Genomic DNA, 21,011 nt, shown 5'->3' with positions numbered 1-21,011 from the left:
AGGGGGTGACATCACATTTATCGGCATCTGCTCCGCCTCCACATAAGCCTCCTCATCAAACATGTCGACACAGCCGTACCGACACACCACACACACACAGGGAATGCCCTGACAGAGGACAGGACCCCACAAGGCCCTTTGGGGAGACAGAGAGAGAGTATGCCAGCACACACCAGAGCGCTATATAATACAGGGATGAACACTATAACTGAGTGATTTTCCCTTATAGCTGCTTATATATATACTGCTGCGCCTAAATTTAGTGCCCCCCCTCTCTTTTTTACCCTATGTAGTCTTGAAACTGCAGGGGAGAGCCTGGGAGCGATCCTTCCAGCGGAGCTGTGAGGGAAAAATGGCGCCAGTGTGCTGAGGGAGATAGCCCCGCCCCTTTTTCGGCGGGCTTCTCCCGCTTTTTTATGGATCCTGGCAGGGGTATTTTTCACATATATAGCCTCTAGGACTATATATTGTGATTATTTGCCAGCCAAGGTGTTAATATTGCTGCTCAGGGCGCCCCCCCCCCCAGCGCCCTGCACCCATCAGTGACCGGAGTGTGAGGTGTGCATGAGGAGCAATGGCGCACAGCTGCAGTGCTGTGCGCTACCTTGTTGAAGACCGAAGTCTTCTGCCGCCGATTTTCAGGACCATCTTCTTGCTTCTGGCTCTGTAAGGGGGACGGCGGCGCGGCTCCGTGACCGGACGATCGAGGTCGGGCCCTGTGTTCGATCCCTCTGGAGCTAATGGTGTCCAGTAGCCTAAGAAGCCCAAGCTAGCTGCAAGCAGGTAGGTTCGCTTCTTCTCCCCTTAGTCCCTCGTAGCAGTGAGTCTGTTGCCAGCAGATCTCACTGAAAATGAAAAAACCTAAAATATACTTTCTTTTCTAGAAGCTCAGGAGAGCCCCTAGTGTGCATCCAGCTCAGCCGGGCACAAGATTCTAACTGAGGTCTGGAGGAGGGTCATAGAGGGAGGAGCCAGTGCACACCAGGTAGACCAAAAGCTTTCTTTTAGTTGTGCCCAGTCTCCTGCGGAGCCGCTATTCCCCATGGTCCTTACGGAGTCCCAGCATCCACTTAGGACGTCAGAGAAAAGTAATTTTCGCCACATTATTTGCCTTAATCCATAATGAGGATCAATTTGAGTGTCAAATAGTACTGATTACAGCGTGTTTGGCACTTACCCACTTTTCTTACATCTACCCCTCAGTGGGCCTGAGTCAGGTGCTGTTGGACATATACATCTTATTTCTGACAGATCTGTAATGGTGGGTACACACTGATCGATATATCTGCAGATCAATGACACAGATCGGGCAGTGAGTTGTGCATACACACTGCCCGATCTGTTGTGACTAACATGCACCTGCCTAGTTGAGCCGTCAATCACCGCCCGTACACACACAATGATGCACCAATAAATCTGTAGATATATTGGTCATTGTGTGTGCAGCATGGCCGACGCGATATGTCACAGACATATCATTGGTACACACTGGCCGACGGGCCAGCGATATATCGGTCGTTCAATAGAACGGCCGATATATCGGCCAGTCTGTACCCTTCTTTACACCAAGGACAGGTCTGGTGTAAATGTGCACTGATAGTGATCACAGCTTGTGGATCACATGTGGATGGGGAAGGGCAGCTGCATAGATGTGTACAACGCTTACTTGCATTTATTTTTCTGTATAACACATTGGTATGGTAACTCTTTAGTCAACTTCCTAATAGCTCCACTTGCAGAACTCCTAGTTAGTTTGGATGGTTCCATATACAGTATGCTGAATACTTTTCTGAAATATCTGTGGGACTCCTAAACACCCACAAACTCCTGTAAGAGTAATGCCGAGTACACACGGCGCGATGCAGGAAATGCCTGACATCGACTATTCGATGTTGTCGGAGCCCAGCACCACCGATATAGTCAATGTTTGGCTGCCTGCACAGTCTATTTTTCCTTGCAATGCCAACCCCGCGGGACCGTGCATCAGCATCGCAGGGAGTGTCCACATGGTGCGCTATGCACTATATTTTCAACAAACACCTTACGCTAGTGTATAGCTATGGTCTCTGAGTCCGATTCTCACAGTTTCCGGGATCAGCTCCACGCTAATCTCTCTTGTCATGGTCTACACCTGCTCCATAGCCTTGTAACTCTATCCTCCACCCTGACCTCAGCTCTCTCACACCTCAGAACACCTTTCTCTTGTTCTGCCTCACACCAGACTTAACTCAGCTTAATACTAGCTCAGATTTCCCATGGGCGACCAAAGGGTACACGCTGCGCTTGCCACTGGTATTCTGTCTGTCGGGATGCCGGCATCGGTCTCCTGACCGCCGGGATCCGGACAACCAGGATACCATACTGAATCCATTTCATCATATCTCTAATTTAATTATTTTCTTCCACTTCCATTTTCATATATATTTTAGACATTTATCTTTAATTTCTATTCATTTTGAAATTGTTTTGGTACCATCTCAAAAAATGACTGACACGTATCAATTAAAAGGAACTTTTATCATGAAAACAATTGGGAGGGTATTTCTGTCACGGTTAGCGGCTGTGTCTAAAGACACAATTGCACTGAGACAGGCGGCCATGTTCAGATGGAGATTCTGCTCCACCATAAAATGGTGCAATCTCCAATGGTGCATCATAATACGCACAGCAGCGGATTAATGTCGCAGCGAATGGGCATCTCAGTAAGATCATCATAAGCCTAGCATAAAGATGACCACTTAGTTGTACTTGGTAACCACTGATGGACTACAGTGTGAGATGGCTCAAAGCATGTACATCGCTATTACCTAGTGAGTGCTATTACCTGAACCATAACTATTTTATACAGTGGGCCTGATTCAGAGAAGTACACAAATGCATTCACAGCTGCAAATTTGTACATAGCAGCTGTGCGAAAATATGCAAACATCGCAGCAGCCTGGGTTTGTATTTCAACACTCACTGCGGACTTTACAAATCCCAGCGGCTAAGGTGGTCATTCTGAGTTGATCGCTCGCTAGCAGTTTTTAGCAGCCGTGCAAATGCATTGTTGCCGCCCACCGGGGAGTGTATTTTCGCTTTGCAGAAGTGCGAACACCTGTGCAGCAGAGCGCCTGCAACACACATTTTGTGCAAAACAAGACCAGCCCTGTACTTACTCTTCGTGTGCGTTGATTCTAATGTTGGAGGGATGGCTTTTGACGTCACACACCCGCCCAGCGAACGCCCAGCCATGCTTGCGTTTTCCCTGGCACGCCTGCCTTTTTCTAAGCACTCCCTGAAAACGGTCAGTTGACACCCAGAAACGCCCCTTTCCTGTCAATCTTCTTGCGGCCGCTAGTGCGAATGAAAACGTCGCTAGAACCTGTGCAAAACCACAAAGGGCTTTGTAGCCGTACGTCGCACGTGCACAATGCGGTGCATATGCATGCGCAGAAATGCCAATTTTTAGCCTGATCGCTGCGCTGCGAACAACGGCAGCTAGCGATCAACTCGGAATGACCTCCTATGTACAAAGACGCAGCGTCTGTGGCAAATCACTCGATTATAATAATAATTTTATTTATATAGTGCTCTTTCTCCAATAGGACTCAAGGCACGTACCAGACTTAACATAATACATTACAGAATCAATGAAGGACAGAAAAGCTTTTCATAAAATACATAGAGCATGGAGCTATTAAAGGGACAATTTTGGATATGCTGAGTAAACAGGAAAGACAAGCTCAAGAGTGAGATCACTTCTATGTGTGGCAGACGGAATGACTTGTGTGAAGCGCAGACTATTCATTGTGCACAGGATGTCCTAACCAAGGCGTAAGAGCTCATCATCAATCATAGTCCTATAATCGCGAAGCATGGCCATAGGCAGTAAAACCCCAGAGACATTGCAGCTACATAGGGGATGCAGTCGCCACACACTTAAGGTTTTGCCATCACTCCCCATTGCCTCCCACAGACGGTCCCGCACTGTCAGTCACTTTGTGAATAAATTCTCTGTGACCACCGTCGTAAGACCATAGCAGCACATGGGCAATGTGGCTAAAGGGCCCCATACACTGGAACGATAATGCTCGATTTCATCCAATTTCGGGCATTCAGGCCGATATATCGGATGAAATCGGGCATTTTGGAGGTGTTTCTGATCCGATGCGCGTTCCCGTGAGGGTCGGATCGGCTCCCCTAGATCGTTAGTGCTGCACTCGTGATATGTCGGTTCCCACAGGCATGGATGGGATCGCATAAGATATATCGCATGCAAAATGTACCAAATCGTATGGAATCGTATGGAACCAATCCCGAGAGAGTTCAAGGGAAATCGCCTCCAACTTCAGCCTCAGACATATCGCTGTAATGTATGGTGGCCTTTAGACACATGCGCAGACTGATGATAATCGCTCAATTACAAAAATATTTTTCCTTTTCTTCTGGTTTTGATTTGACCCATGAGGGACATTGAAAGAAGTACATCAGAGACTGGAGCTATGAAGTTCTATGGGGTCTATTCATGAAGCAGTGAAAAGAATATAGAAAAGTATTAGTAGAGAAGTTGCCCATGGCAACCAATAGCTTTGAAGGAAGCCTTTATCAAGTACATTCTATAAAATGTAAAGGAGATGCTCCCCCACCCCCACTAACGTGCAAGCACTTCACTCAGCGGTATCGATGCCCTGTCACCGCCCCCAACAGGACTTAGACTGTGATTGCAGTTTAAGACCTTGCATATGTGCAGAAGTGCTAAAATCTGCAAATAGCGATTTCAGCACTTCTACGAATGATGCTGAATCAGTGCTTATATCACCAGAAATCTACCACCTTTCTCTAGCAAATAGTAACACATCCTCTGTAACACATTTCTACATTTTTGTATACTGTTATTTATCTTCTTATTAAATCAGACAATGCACATTATAAAACACATAAACCCATGGTTTATTTAGCTTTTCTGTTTTTTACATTGATTTGAGCTATAATCATCAGGATTGTGCAGGATGTCACTATGATGCCTCTTTCTGCTCTCTGTATCAGGATGGTCTGATTTGATTACCACATCAAAATCCTTGCTGGCATCAGGGCAGCTGAGAGATCCAGCCAGCCCAGTTGTTGGTGGGTGTGACCCATTGGGGGTGTGGTCATGCCCCCTCAGGTGCTGTTGGATGGAAGCGTGTGCTGCGCTGGTGCTCTCTTGTTGGGTGGGCATGGCTTTGTCATCTTGGGGCGTATTGTTATGCTTTCTATGCAGTTCCAGGCCCTGGTACTTATTACATGCCTCACATGACTTGTCGTGGTCCTGGGTGGCATTACAGGGGTCTAGATGACAATGCTTTTGTTTTACTGAGATCTGCGCTAGGTGGTGAGCTGCAGTTTTCAGTAAAGTGTTGGTATTACTAAGTTTGCACAGCATTGCTTCCTGCATTGCCAGCTGTTTTGTTGCAAAGAAGTTAATGGTGCATGAACAGTCCTCTATGTTGTCAGCTACATGTGACACTGTTCTATTCATCCTCTGCATCTCAGAGGTGATTGCAGCAAAGCCTCTCTCCAGGGTTTGGGATAGATGGAAGTGCATCATGTAGTTTTGCTGTTCATAGGCTTTTCTGTAATACCAGTAGCTCTGCACTGCAGTAAGTCCTTGCTGTTCCTCACTTACTGGTTGGCTGGGGGCATTCACAGGCTTTTCAACTTTTTGAGCATCCTGGGCATCTGCAGCTGATGTGGCACTAACATCAGGCAATACGTGAGGCGACTCCAGAAGACTGCTAGTGGCGTCCTCCCTCTGCGGAGGAATTATAGACAAAATAAATCATTTTTAGATACAAAAGCCATTGGATATTTAGGGCCTAATTCAGAATGGGTCAAAGATGTGCAGAAAAGCGCACATCTACAATCCATTACACTGACATGCGGGGGGGCGCCCAGCACAGGGCAAGTCTTCCTATATGCCGGGTCCCACCCCTCCCTGCAAACATGCGAGCACATTGCATGACGGCAATGCTCTCGCATGTTTAGGATTGCCCTCTGCTATGCAACCTAGCTGCAAAGGCAGACGGCAACCCGCCATCTTTAGGGTCGCAGCGGCTATGTGTGATGTCACGCAGCTGTGCGACCTGCCCCACAAAAGGTCCACAACGCCGCCCCACGAATTGCAGACGCGACACCCCCTCCCACCCCGCAAATGCATGTCAATCAGGCAGAGGCGTATGCACATGTGAGATACCGTCGCATCTCACTGTGTGCACACTCGCAGTGTGGCTTCTGCGCATGCGCACGCCGCGGCGGAATTTAGCATGCAAATGCATTCGTACCTGTCTTCCATGCTAAATTAGGCCCTTAGTGTTTTATGTATGTAAATTGGTCTAATGTAATATTGTTCAGATGAGTATTTCTAGCAGCATTTAGTATTATTACTTTTATTATGAATGTAAAATAACATATTTGTAAGGTAACCTTGTTAATGATGACTCTATGATAAAGTATCTTCTTCTTCAAGCATACCCCCTGCGATCAAAACCACACTACCAAAGAGTCTTATCATTGTAAAATAATGATGAATTCATAATTTATTGAAGTACCACAGTTAATAATATGGCCCTAGAGTACAGAATTGGAAGTCACACAACCAAGTATTCTATGTTGTACAGAAGGGTTCGGCATGTTATACCGGCGGTTGGGATGGCGGCGGTCACATGACCAACAGCGGCATTTTGTAACTGAAAATGGATGGGGTAAGTATTTTTACCCTACCCTAACCCTCTGGTGGTGGTGGCTATGGCTAACCCTTGGAGAGTGATGGCTATGGCTAACCACCCCCCTAGTGCCTAACCCTAGCCTAGCATCATTTTCAAGTGACAGATAAGCAGCAAACACACACATACCTACAGATATATATACTGTATGAGCTATGAAAGTGCAGCAATTCAGTTTGGTGCCTCAAGGTTGTTGGTCTATATCCCATCATCTCTACAGTTTTAATAAGCCCAAAATACCTGTTGTCAAACTAGAAGTACATAATTACACATACATTCTTACACAATATATTACATTGCATGTCTTACTTGGCTTCCAACTAAGCTGCCCTGCTGCATCTGTTTCCATGGTCCAGCTGTTGTGATTGGCTGTCATCTGGGAGAGCACTTGTGGATCTGACAACTGCCCCATGGATATTATTATCAAGCTGCAGATCAGCAGCTAGATCACATTTAGGCTGGTGCGACATGGAAGCTTTGTGTGCCTACATATAGCCAGACCCAGGGGCACAGCACTTACACACTCACATAGCAGGCAGTGTAAATCCTTGTTACTGGGACACTAGCACAGGTAGGATTAATGAATGATGCTGGCAGTGTGCATATAGCATACCGGTGCTGGTGTGCCAGATACTCAGGGGCTACACTACTATGTACATACATGATGAGGTGATAAAGGCTGACAACACCATGATTTATACAACATAATCAGCGAGATAACTGACTTACCGAATTCTCCATCTCTTTGGCGCACATTAGGGTAAAAGCCGCTGTGTCTCTGTATCCTCGCTTAGGGTTGCATTCACTAGATGAGAATATGCACAAGAAATATAGTAGTTACTCCTGTGAGTATGGATGGTGTACAAGACAGCAAAGCCCTCTACTTTTTGCTTTGGATACAACACAGAACTCACTCAAGCAGATATTACATACCCTGCTGTAGGAATCTGCTGTAACATTATTACCTCAACTACCATTCTAATTTAGAATATAAATGGCAAGTTAGAAAGAACAGTGGTACAGATGTAGCCGCGCTCATCTATCCTCCGAGTGGCGTGTAGTGCGAAAAACTAGTCACATCACATTTCCCTGTGCCTAGTCGGCGTATTCAGTCACAGTTTAATGAATTGAGTCTCCGTTGGGTGCAATACTGGTGTCACTTTTGAAAAATCACCACTGCGCATGTGTGAAGTCTCCATTCTAAAGTCAAATGATGCTTGTAGTTTAAAAACTACTTTTCTCTAACGTCCTAGTGGATGCTGGGGACTCCGTAAGGACCATGGGGAATAGACGGGCTCCGCAAGAGACATGGGCACTTTAAGAAATAATTTAGATTCTGGTGTGCTCTGGCTCCTCCCTCTATGTCCCTCCCCCAGACCTCAGTTTGAATCTGTGCCCGGACGAGCTGGGTGCTGATTAGTGAGCTCTCCTGAGCTTGCTATAAGAAAGTATTTTGTTAGGTTTTTTATTTTCAGGGAGCTCTGCTGGCAACAGACTCCCTGCATCGTGGGACTGAGGGGAGAGAAGCAGCCCTACTCTCTGCAGATAGGTCCTGCTTCTTAGGCTACTGGACACCATTAGCTCCAGAGGGATCGTACACAGGATCTCACCCTTTGTCGTCCGATCCCGGAGCCGCGCCGCCGTCCCCCTCGGAGAGCCGGAAGACAGAAGCCGGGTGAAAGAAGCAAGAAGACTTCGAAATCGGCGGAAGAAGACTCCAGTCTTCACTGAGGTAGCGCACAGCACTGCAGCTGTGCGCCATTGCTCCCACACTACACCCACATACTCCAGTCACTGTAAGGGTGCAGGGCGCAGGGGGGGGGGGCGCCCTGGGCAGCAATTAGAACCTCTTGGCAAAAGTTGGGCATATATACAGTTGGGCACTGTATATATGTATGAGCCCCCGCCATAATATTGTACAGAAACGCGGGATAGAAGCCCGCCGCTGAGGGGGCGGGGCTTCTTCCTCAGCACTCACCAGCGCCATTTTTTCTCCACAGCTCCGCTGAGAGGAAGCTCCCCAGGCTCTCCCCTGCAGATACACGGTAGAAGAGGGTGAAAAAGAGAGGTGGGGCACATAATTAGGCGCAAAAAAAATCATTATTACAGCGGCTACTGGGTTAACACTAAGTTACTGTGTGATTCCTGGGTTATATAGCGCTGGGGTGTGTGCTGGCATACTCTCTCTCTGTCTCTCCAAAGGGCCTTGTGGGGGAACTGTCTTCAAAAAGAGCATCCCCTGAGTGTGTGGTGTGTCGGTACGCTTGTGTCGGCATGTTTGACGAGGAAGGCTATGTGGAAACAGAGCGGGAGCAAATGAATGTGGTGTCTCCGCCGACGGCGCAGACACCTGATTGGATGGATATGTGGAAGGTTTTAAATGATAATGTTAATTCCTTGCATAAAAGGTTATACAAAGCAGAAGCCTCAGGACAGTCAGGGTCTCAACCCGTGCCTGATCCTATGTCGCAGAGGCCGTCAGGGTCTCAAAAGCGCCCACTATCCCAAATTGTTGACACAGATACCGACATGGATTCTGACTCCAGTGTCGATTACGATGATGCAAAGTTACAGCCTAAATTGGCTAAAGCCATCCGTTATATGATTATAGCAATTAAGGATGTGTTGCACATCACAGAGGAAACCCCAGTCCCTGACAAGAGGGTTCATATGTACGGGGAAAAAAGGCAAGTGGTGACCTTTCCCCCTTCACACAAGCTAAATGAGTTATGTGAAAAGGCTTGGGAATCTCCAGATAAAAAACTGCAGATTTCCAAACGGATGCTTATGGCGTATCCTTTCCCGCCTACGGACAGGTTACGCTGGGAATCCGTCCCTAGGGTGGACAAAGCTTTAACACGCTTATCCAAGAGGGTAGCCCTGCCGTCACAGGATACGGCCACCCTCAAAGATGCTGCGGATAGAAAGCAGGAGGGTACCCTGAAGTCCATTTATACACATTCAGGTACCTTACTGAGGCCAGCGATAGCGTCGGCCTGGGTATGTAGTGCTGTAGCAGCATGGACTGACACCTTGTCTGAGGAAATTGATACCTTAGACAAGGATACTATATTAATGACCCTGGGGCATATAAAAGACGCTGTCCTATATATGAGAGATGCTCAAAGGGATATTAGTCTCTTGGGTTCTAGAATAAATGCTATGTCGATTTCTGCCAGAAGGGTCCTGTGGACTCGGCAATGGACAGGTGATGCCGACTCAAAAAGGCACATGGAGGTTTTACCTTACAAGGGTGAGGAATTGTTTGGGGAGGGTCTCTCGGACCTGGTCTCCACAGCTACTGCTGGAAAGTCAAATTTTTTGCCATATGTTTCCTCACAACCTAAGAAAGCACCGTATTACCAAATGCAGTCCTTTCGATCACAAAGAGGCAAGAAAGTCCGAGGTGCGTCCTTTCTTGCCAGGGGCAGGGGCAGAGGAAGAAAACTGCACAACGCAGCTAGTTCCCAAGGACAGAAGTCCTCCCCGGCTTCCACTAAATCCACCGCATGACGCTGGGGCTCCACAGGCGGAGCTAGGCCCGGTGGGGGCGCGTCTCCGAAATTTCAGCCACAAGTGGGTTCACTCCCAGTTGGATCCCTGGGCAATAGAAATTGTGTCTCAAGCTGGAATTCGAAGAGATGCCCACTCACCGATACCTCAAGTTGGCCCTACCAGCTTCCCCCTTAGAAAGGGAGATAGTGTTAACTGCAATTCACAAATTGTATCTTCAACAGGTGGTGGTCAAAGTTCCCCTCCTTCAACAAGGAAAGGGTTATTATTCGACCATGTTTGTAGTACCGAAACCGGACGGTTCGGTCAGACCCATATTGAATTTAAAATCCTTGAATATATACCTGAAAAGGTTCAAGTTCAAGATGGAATCGCTCAGAGCGGTCATTGCAAGCCTGGAAGAGGGGGATTTTATGGTGTCTCTGGACATAAAGGATGCATACCTTCATGTCCCCATTTATCCACCTCATCAGGCGTACCTCAGATTTGTGGTACAGGATTGTCATTACCAATTTCAGACGTTGCCGTTTGGTCTCTCCACGGCACCGAGAATATTTACCAAGGTGATGGCAGAAATGATGGTACTCCTGCGGAAGCAAGGGGTCACAATTATTCCATACTTGGACGATCTCCTCATAAAAGCGAGGTCAAGAGAGCAGTTACTGATCAGCGTAGCACGCTCTCTGGAAGTGTTAGGACAGCACGGCTGGATTCTAAATATTCCAAAGTCGCAGTTGATTCCTACGACTCGTCTGCCTTTCCTGGGCATGATTCTGGACACAGACCAGAAGAGGGTTTATCTCCCGATGGAGAAGGCTCAGGAACTCATGACACTGGTCAGAGACCTATTAAAACCAAAAAAGGTGTCGGTGCATCACTGCACAAGAGTCCTGGGAAAGATGGTGGCATCATACGAGGCCATACCCTTCGGCAGGTTCCATGCGAGGACCTTCCAATGGGATCTCCTGGACAAATGGTCCGGATCACATCTTCAGATGCATCGGTTAATCACCCTATCCCCCAGGGCCAGGGTGTCTCTCCTGTGGTGGCTGCAGAGTGCTCACCTTCTAGAGAGCCGCAGATTCAGCATTCAGGACTGGGTCCTGGTGACCACGGATGCAAGCCTCCGGGGGTGGGGGGCAGTCACACAGGGAAGAAATTTCCAAGGCCTGTGGTCAAGACAGGAGACTTGCCTTCACATCAACATCCTGGAACTAAGGGCCATATACAACGCCCTACGTCAAGCGGAGCCCCTACTTCGCGACCAACCGGTTCTGATTCAGTCAGACAACATAACCGCGGTGGCTCATGTAAACCGCCAAGGCGGCACAAGGAGCAGAGTGGCGATGGCGGAAGCCACCAGGATTCTTCGCTGGGCGGAGAATCAAGTAAGCGCACTGTCAGCAGTGTTTATCCCGGCAGTGGACAACTGGGAAGCAGACTTCCTCAGCAGACACGACCTACACCCGGGAGAGTGGGGACTTCATCAAGAAGTCTTCACACAGATTACAAGTCGGTGGGAACTACCACAGATAGACATGATGGCGTCACACCTCAACAAAAAGCTACAGAGCTATTGCGCCAGGTCAAGGGACCCTCAGGCGGTAGCTGTAGACGCCCTGGTGACACCGTGGGTGTTCCAGTCGGTCTATGTATTTCCTCCTCTTCCTCTCATACCCAAGGTACTGAGGATAATAAGAAAAAGAGGAGTAAGAACAATTCTCATTGTTCCAGATTGGCCACGAAGGACTTGGTATCCAGATCTGCAAGAATTGCTCACAGAGCATCCGTGGCCTCTTCCTCTAAGACAGGACCTGTTGCAACAGGGACCCTGTCTCTTCCAAGACTTACCGCAGCTGCGTTTGACGGCATGGCGGTTGAACGCCGGATCCTAGCAGAAAAGGGTATTCTGGAGGAGGTCATTCCTACGCTGATAAAGGCTTGGAAGGACGTAACAGCTAAACATTATCACCGGATATGGCGAAAATATGTTTCTTGGTGTGAGGCCAGCAATGCTCCTACAGAGGAGTTTCAGCTGGGCTGTTTCCTTCACTTCCTTCAGTCAGGAGTGGATTTGGGCCTGAAGTTAGGCTCAATTAAGGTCCAGATTTCGGCCCTTTCCATTTTCTTTCAAAAGGAGTTGGCTTCTCTGCCAGAAGTTCAGACGTTTGTGAAAGGAGTGCTGCATATTTATCCTCCTTTTGTGCCTCCAGTGGCACCTTGGGATCTTAACGGGGTGTTAAGTTTCCTGAAATCATACTGGTTTGAATCACTTAAAACAATGGAGTTGAAATATCTCACGTGGAAGGTGGTCATGCTATTAGCCTTGGCTTCGGCTAAGCGCGTGTCAGAATTAGCGGCTTTGTCTCATAAAAGCCCATATCTGGTTTTCCATATGGATAGAGCGGAATTGAGGACACGTCCAAAATTTCTGCCAAAAGTGGTCGCATCCTTTCATATGAACCAACCTATTGTGGTGCCTGTGGCTACTCGTAACTTGGAGGATTCCGAGTTACTAGATGTAGTCAGGGCTTTGAAAGTTTATGTAGCCAGAACGGCTAGAGTCAGGAAAACGGAGTCACTGTTTATCCTGTATGCATCCAACAAGCTTGGTGCTCCTGCTTCAAAGCAGACTATTGCTCGCTGGATCTGTAACACGATTCAGCAAGCTCATTCTGTGGCTGGATTGCCGCAGCCAAAATCAGTGAAAGCCCATTCCACTAGGAAGGTGGGCTCTTCTTGGGCGGCTGCCCGAGGGGTCTCGGCATTACAACTATGCCGAGCTGCTACTTGGTCAGGTTCAAACACGTTTGCAAAGTTCTACAAGTTTGATACCCTGGCTGAGGAGGACCTATCGTTTGCTCAATCGGTGCTGCAGAGTCATCCGCACTCTCCCGCCCGTTTGGGAGCTTTGGTTTAATCCCATGGTCCTTACAGAGTCCCCAGCATCCACTAGGACGTTAGAGAAAATAAGAATTTACTTACCGGTAAATCTATTTCTCGTAGTCCGTAGTGGATGCTGGGCGCCCGTCCAAAGTGCGGACTTCTTCTGCAATGCTTGTATATAGTTATTGCTTAAATAAGGGTTATGTTATAGTTGCATCAGGGTTTATCTGATGCTCTGTTATTGTTCATACTGTTAACTGGGTAAAGTTATCACAAGTTATACGGTGTGATTGGTGTGGCTGGTATGAGTCTTACCCTGGATTCCCAAAATCCTTTCCTTGTGCTGTCAACTCTTCCGGGCACGGTTTCTTTAACTGAGGTCTGGGGGAGGGACATAGAGGGAGGAGCCAGAGCACACCAGAATCCAAATTCTTTCTTGAAGTGCCCATGTCTCCTGCGGAGCCCGTCTATTCCCCATGGTCCTTACGGAGTCCCCAGCATCCACTACGGACTACGAGAAATAGATTTACCGGTAAGTAAAATCTTATTTTTTTTTAGATGATCCACACATTGGGGGATATCCTATTAGGCCCGGTAAAACATCGGGTGCGAAAAAACGTATGTTTTTCCTGATTTTTCCGGATGTTTCACCAATATTTTTTTGCAGGCGATCCAGATTGATCGCCTGTAAAATAATGTCCTTTCTCCCGAAAACACACAAGTTCAGTGAAACCTGTGTGTTTTCGGTAGAAACAGCCCCGTTTTCGCACGGAAACGGGGCTGCTTCTGGGGATTTGGTTTCGCCTGCCTGAGGCAGGTGAAACAAAATCCCTGAAGAGCGGGACAACCTGCAGCGTCCCTTGCCCGCTGCAGTAGCAGTAGGCTGGGACTGCAGGCATCCGGAAGCTGTCGTCGGCGTGGTGACCCCCTGTAGAAAAGGCGGGGCCATCACTGTGACTGCATCCCCCCTCTCCTCCGTTGCCAGCAGTGGTCACATGACGGGGGAGTGGCCATGTGACCGGGGGAGTCGGAGGAGCAATAGTTGGTGGCGTGGATAGTAGAAGAACTATCCTGCTGGCCTAGCTCCTCCCCCTGGTGTCGTGGCTCCTCCCCCTGACGTAAAAAGTTCCCTAAAGCCACTTGGATTTAGCATCTACCGAATTGTTAGAATCTACATACAGAGTATATTCCCTTGGGAAACATGGGGGGTCATTCCGAGTTGTTCGCTCGTTATTTTTTTCTCGCAACGGAGCGATTAGTCGCTAATGCGCATGCGCAATGTCCGCAGTGCGACTGCGCCAAGTAAATTTGCTATGCAGTTAGGTATTTTACTCACGGCATTACGAGGTTTTTTCTTCGTTCTGGTGATCGTAATGTGATTGACAGGAAGTGGGTGTTTCTGGGCGGAAACAGGCCGTTTTATGGGTGTGTGCGAAAAAACGCTACCGTTTCTGGGAAAAACGCGGGAGTGGCTGGAGAAACGGAGGAGTGTTTGGGCGAACGCTGGGTGTGTTTGTGACGTCAAACCAGGAACGACAAGCACTGAACTGATCGCAGATGCCGAGTAAGTGTGGAGCTACTCAGAAACTGCTAAGAAGTGTCTATTCGCAATTTTGCTAATCTTTCGTTCGCAATTTTGATAAGCTAAAATTCACTCCCAGTAGGCGGCGGCTTAGCGTGTGCAAAGCTGCTAAAAGCAGCTTGCGAGCGAACAACTCGGAATGACCCCCATTGCTTGAACCAGTGATAGGTGGAGTTAATACCACAGGGGGCGTGGCTTAACTAACCTTATAGGAGACACAGTAATCACAGTGAAACGATCATATTGCGGGGGCGTGGTTAGGTGCACAGACCCCTCCTATCAGCCGTGCACTCAGCCTGGGCGGCGCTTTCCGTTGCCCGTTTCATCCACTTGCTGGATCGTGCACAGTATGTGTGTGTCTATCACGTGGCCCGCCCATCAGTTTCCGGTCTCCTAGTGCTGACGAATCAGTAGTAGCAGTGCGGAGACGGAAGCCGCGGAGGGTCAGTCAGTGTGAGACGTGTCGCTTCCTCTCTCCCTCTTCACAATCATGGCTCCTAAAGGCGGCAGCAAGCAGCAGTCAGAGGAGGATCTCCTTCTGCAGGACTTCAGCCGCAACCTCTCCGCCAAGTCCTCCGCACTCTTCTTCGGCAACGCCTTCATCGTGTCAGCTATCCCCATCTGTAAGTGTGTCCCGGGCGGCAGCCCATTCATTTCGTAGACGTGGCACACAGAGTCCCTGTACGTACAGGCAGAGTCCTATACACCTCCATCACATACAGAGAGAGTAATGCAGCACATACTCACTACACTCCTATGGCTCCCCTAATGTGTGCTGTCATTATTATGCGGTAGTATGCCCATAGGGGCATCGGGAGTCATACCCTGACAGTGTCTGTAGCGCCTCTCACACTGCTGCTGCTTGTGGCATTGCTATGCAGGGGGAAACTGGTACAGTACAAAGAGCCGTGGAGGAGGAGGTCTGTGGCCATAGAAAGTCCTTTTATTATACAGGTCATGGAACTGCTACTGTGTGTTTAGCTGTTCCTGTGATCCGAGCAGTACAGGACTCGTTAGCCCTCAATACTTGTAGTGTGGCTATGTATGTACAGTGTGTATACAGATGTAGCTGTGACTATTTGCAGTTGGCGATCGCTCCATTAATTCCAATAGATGTGCGCGTGTACACACGTGCATACTAGTCACGACAGCAATGCCACATTGTGTATGCATCAAGCAGGAGCAAGGCTACATCTGTATATACACACACAATGAGTGACCTGCTTAGTGGCTTACGGTAAAGGTGTATTTCTCTCTGTGTTTTGCATAGTAGTTGCTCCTACGAAGTATGTCCTTGCATGTGTTGTTTGCTGATGTCAGCACATAACTGTGCTATTGCCGGGTTCAGTATGATTTACTGACTGTCATAATCCCATTGGCCTGCAGTCAAAATACAGACATTCACTATGCTGACATGTTCAAAATGCAGACATCATCAGAATACTGACACTTGAAATGCTGATATGTCTCCCTAATACTACAAAATGTGTACTTCTGTGATCTGTATAAAAGCTCCCCTATACAGGCATATTAAACACCAAGTAAAATGTAAGGCTTGCAGCATCCAACATATTGGGGCAGTTTTAATACTGGTCACCATACTCGTAGCTGACACATAATGAAAGCTAATGTACAGTCTGTAGGAAACACAGTGAGCTGGTATCCCCATTTGACACCTGGGTATAGTTGATACCCTGCGCTGGAATACCTTGTATTTCCAGAGTATACATGCAGTAGAAGCTTATCGGCACCCTGTGAGTCCAACCCTTAAACATTGGTACAAGTCATTATTTCTTCCTCCGTTATATTGGGCAGGCATAGCAGCATTATATACGGTGTATACTCTGTATGCGTTTGGGCTGTGTAAAATAGTTTTTGCTATTAGACCTTGTCCACTTATGATTGTTCCTTGGAAGGGATGGGTTGGTGTCCGCTGGTCACCATACCGATGCTGGCTTTTTGATGGCTGGTGGGGTGGGCGAGCTCAACGAAGCCCCTTCGCCACAGGTTGGGAATAGTCCCTGATTGGTTGGCATGCCAACTGGCGGGCTATTCAGTGTTTGGGATCCCGGAATCGATATTGTGACCGGCGGAACCGCATCCCCCTCAGAACATTTACAGCTATTAACTTTTGATGAATTTTGTACAGAACTCCAATATATGAGCGCTTTAGCATCAGAATTTATAATGTTAATTTACACATCATACATTATCTAATATGTAGCAACGTGCATATTTATTTACCTTTTTTTCCCTATGCAGGGCTATTCTGGAGAATATGGCACATGGATCTGGTGCAGTCCGCTGTTCTGTACAGTGTGATGACTCTGGTCAGCACTTACCTTGTGGCCTTCGCTTACAAAAATGTAAAATTCGTCCTTAAACACAAGTAAGTAATTTGCTGGAAAGTTATTGGTGGCAATTTAAAAGTCTGCTGGTAACTTCGCTTTAGCTTGTTTCTTCAGTATTCTCTTAAGGGCCCTACACACTAGAAGACATGACCAATGTGGAAGATGAGCAATTTCCCTTGAACTTCCCAGAACAGAACCCTGACAAACAAAATTGAGTGTACACACTAAGCAATTTTTCAAACAATTTGAACGATATCTTTGGAATTGGCACCTTATGTACATATTTTAATATTGGGGAGGCATTTCTGGGTGTGTGGGCAGGGCTGTAGAAGGGGGAACCAATTAAGTTTTTTATCACCTACTGCCCCACCAATTATATTTCCACTGTGCCACCAACGTAATTAAAAATTAATTATGATGGGTTCTATTATATATTTCTCTGACGTCCTAAGTGGATGCTGGGGACTCCGTCAGGACCATGGGGAATAGCGGCTCCGCAGGAGACAGGGCACAAAATTAAAAGTTTGATCACTAGGTGGTGTGTACTGGCTCCTCCCCCTATGACCCTCCTCCAAGCCTCAGTTAGGTTTTTGTGCCCGTCCGAGCAGGGTGCAATCTAGGTGGCTCTCCTAAAGAGCTGCTTAGAAAAAGTTTGTTAGGTTTTTTATTTTCAGTGAGTCCTGCTGGCAACAGGCTCACTGCAACGAGGGACTTAGGGGAGAAGAAGTGAACTCACCTGCGTGCAGGATGGATTGGCTTCTTAGGCTACTGGACACTAGCTCCAGAGGGACGATCACAGGTACAGCCTGGATGGGTCACCGGAGCCGCGCCGCCGACCCCCTTGCAGATGCCGAAGAGAGAAGAGGTCCAGAAACCGGCGGCTGAAGACTTCTCAGTCTTCATGAGGTAGCGCACAGCACTGCAGCTGTGCGCCATTGCTCTCGGCACACTTCACACCAACGGTCACTGAGGGTGCAGGGCGCTGGGGGGGGCGCCCTGGGCAGCAATGAAAGTACCTATTCTGGCTAAAAATACATCACATATAGCCCCTGGGGCTATATGGATGTATTTAACCCCTGCCAGGTTGTCAGAAAAACGGGAGAAGAAGCCCGCCGAAAAGGGGGCGGGGCCTATTCTCCTCAGCACACAGCGCCATTTTCCTACACAGCTCCGCTGCTAGGAAGGCTCCCAGACTCTCCCCTGCACTGCACTACAGAAACAGGGTAAAAACAGAGAGGGGGGGCACTTATTTGGCGATATTAATAATATTTAAGCTGCTATAAGGGGAACACACTTATTTAAGGTTGTCCCTATATAATTATAGCGCTTGGGTGTGTGCTGGCAAACTCTCCCTCTGTCTCCCCAAAGGGCTAGTGGGGTCCTGTCTTCTATCAGAGCATTCCCTGTGTGTCTGCTATGTGTCGGTACGTGTGTGTCGACATGTATGAGGACGATGTTGGCGTGGAGGCGGAGCAATTGCCTGTAATGGTGATGTCACCCACTAGGGAGTCGACACCGGAATGGATGGCTTTGTTTATGGAATTACGTGATAGTGTCAGCACGCTGCAAAAGTCGGTTGACGACATGAGACGGCCGGCAAACCAGTTAGTACCTGTCCAGGCGTCTCAAACACCGTCAGGGGCTGTAAAACGCCCTTTACCTCAGTCGGTCGACACAGACACCGACACGGACACCGAATCTAGTGTCGACGGTGAATAAACAAACTTATTTTCCAGTAGGGCCACACGTTATATGATCACGGCAATGAAGGAGGCTTTGCATATCTCTGATACTGCAAGTACCACAAAAAGGGGTATTATGTGGGGTGTGAAAAAACTACCTGTAGTTTTTCCTGAATCAGAGGAATTGAATGAAGTGTGTGATGAAGCGTGGGTTACCCCCGATAGAAAACTGCTAATTTCAAAGAAGTTATTGGCGTTATACCCTTTCCCGCCAGAGGTTAGGGCGCGCTGGGAAACACCCCCTAGGGTAGATAAGGCGCTCACACGCTTATCAAAACAAGTGGCGTTACCGTCTCCAGAAACGGCCGCCCTCAAGGACCCAGCTGATAGGAGGCTGGAGAATACACTAAAAAGTATATACACACATACTGGTGTTATACTGCGACCAGCAATCGCCTCAGCCTGGATGTGCAGTGCTGGGGTGGCTTGGTCGGAATCACTGACTGAAAATATTGATACCCTGGATAGGGACAATATTTTATTGAGTTTATGGACGCGACAGTGGTCAGGTGATGCGGATTCCAAACGGCATATGGAAGTATTGCCGTATAAAGGGGAGGAATTATTTGGGGTCGGTTTATCGGATTTGGTGGCCACGGCAACAGCCGGGAAATCCACCTTTTTACCTCAGGTCACCTCCCAGCAGAAAAAGACGCAGTCTTTTCAGCCGCAGTCCTTTCGTTCCTATAAGAACAAGCGGGCAAAAGGACATTCATATCTGCCCCGAGGCAAAGGAAAGGGTAAGAGACTGCAGCAAGCAGCTCCCTCCCAGGAGCAGAAGCCCTCCCCGGCTTCTGCAAAGGCCTCAGCATGACGCTGGGACCTTACAAGCGGACTCAGGGGCGGTGGGGGGTCGCCTCAAGAATTTCAGCGCACAGTGGGCTCACTCGCAGGTGGACCCCTGGCAGGTAGTATCTCAGGGTTACAGGTTGGAATTCGAGACGTCTCCCCCTCGCCGGTTCCTAAAGTCTGCTTTGCCAACGTCTCCCTCCGACAGGGCGACGGTATTGGAAGCCATTCACAAGCTGTATTCTCAGCAGGTGATAGTCAAGGTACCCCTTTTACAACAGGGAAAGGGGTATTACTCCACGCTATTTGTGGTACCGAAGCCGGACGGCTCGGTAAGACCTATTCTAAATCTGAAATCTCTGAACCTGTACATACAAAAATTCAAGTTCAAGATGGAGTCACTCAGAGCAGTGATAGCGAATCTGGAAGAAGGGGACTTTATGGTGTCCTTGGACATCAAGGATGCTTACCTCCATGTCCCAATTTGCCCTTCACACCAAGGGTACCTCAGGTTCGTGGTACAAAACTGTCATTATCAGTTTCAGACGCTGCCGTTTGGATTGTCCACGGCACCCCGGGTCTTTACCAAGGTAATGGCCGAAATGATGATCCTTCTTCGAAGAAAAGGCGTATTAATTATCCCTTACTTGGACGATCTCCTGATAAGGGCAAGGTCCAGAGAACAGCTGGAGGTCGGAGTAGCACTAACTCAAGTAGTGCTCCAACAGCACGGGTGGATTCTGAATTTTCCAAAATCCCAACTGATCCCGACGACACGTTTGCTGTTCCTAGGGATGATTCTGGACACTGTTCAGAAAAAGGTGTTTCTTCCGGAGGAGAAAGCCAGGGAGTTATCCGAACTCGTCAGGAACCTCCTAAAACCAGGAAAAGTGTCTGTGCATCAATGCACAAGAGTCCTGGGAAAAATGGTGGCTTCTTACGAAGCGATTCCATTCGGCAGATTCCATGCACGAATTTTTCAGTGGGATCTGCTGGACAAGTGGTCCGGATCGCATCTGCAGATGCATCAGCGGATAAACCTGTCGCCAAGGACAAGGGTGTCTCTGCTATGGTGGTTGCAGAGTGCTCATCTGTTAGAGGGCCGCAGATTCGGCATACAGAACTGGGTCCTAGTGACCACGGATGCCAGCCTGAGAGGCTGGGGAGCGGTCACACAGGGAAGAAACTTCCAGGGCGTGTGGTCAAGCCTGGAGACGTCTCTTCACAATAAATATACTGGAACTAAGAGCAATCCACAATGCTCTAAGCCTGGCAAAACCTCTGCTTCAGGGTCAGCCGGTGTTGATCCAGTCGGACAACATCACGGCAGTCGCCCACGTAAACAGACAGGGCGGCACAAGAAGCAGGAGGGCAATGGCAGAAGCTGCAAGGATTCTTCGCTGGG

The 21,011-nt window shown here is 48.3% G+C and overlaps 2 protein-coding genes across 2 annotated transcripts in view; one reads left to right on the top strand and one right to left on the bottom strand.

The window, feature by feature from the left end:
* Positions 1-4,908: 4,908 nt before the first annotated feature.
* Positions 4,909-15,063, bottom strand: LOC134909339 (uncharacterized). Its single transcript, XM_063916119.1, has 3 exons — positions 14,930-15,063; positions 7,473-7,548; positions 4,909-5,773 (listed from the first exon to the last, which is right to left on the bottom strand). Exons 2-3 carry the CDS (start codon positions 7,497-7,499, stop codon positions 4,937-4,939), a joined length of 864 nt encoding a protein of 287 aa, XP_063772189.1. The 5' UTR covers positions 7,500-7,548; positions 14,930-15,063; the 3' UTR covers positions 4,909-4,936.
* A 57-nt stretch (positions 15,064-15,120) lies between these two features.
* SSR3 (signal sequence receptor subunit 3) overlaps positions 15,121-21,011 on the top strand; it is a 28,617-nt gene continuing 22,726 nt past the window's right edge. Inside the window, exons 1-2 of the mRNA XM_063916120.1 lie at positions 15,121-15,347; positions 16,987-17,113. Of these exons, the coding sequence (XP_063772190.1) occupies positions 15,215-15,347; positions 16,987-17,113 (260 nt within the window). The 5' untranslated portion in view covers positions 15,121-15,214. The remainder of the gene's footprint in view (positions 15,348-16,986; positions 17,114-21,011) is intronic.

This window comes from Pseudophryne corroboree, chromosome 4 (genome assembly GCF_028390025.1).
Source record: "Pseudophryne corroboree isolate aPseCor3 chromosome 4, aPseCor3.hap2, whole genome shotgun sequence".
NCBI lineage: Eukaryota > Metazoa > Chordata > Amphibia > Anura > Myobatrachidae > Pseudophryne > Pseudophryne corroboree.
The sequence above is the reverse complement of the archived record's forward strand: the minus strand, read 5'-3'. Positions and strand labels throughout refer to the sequence as shown.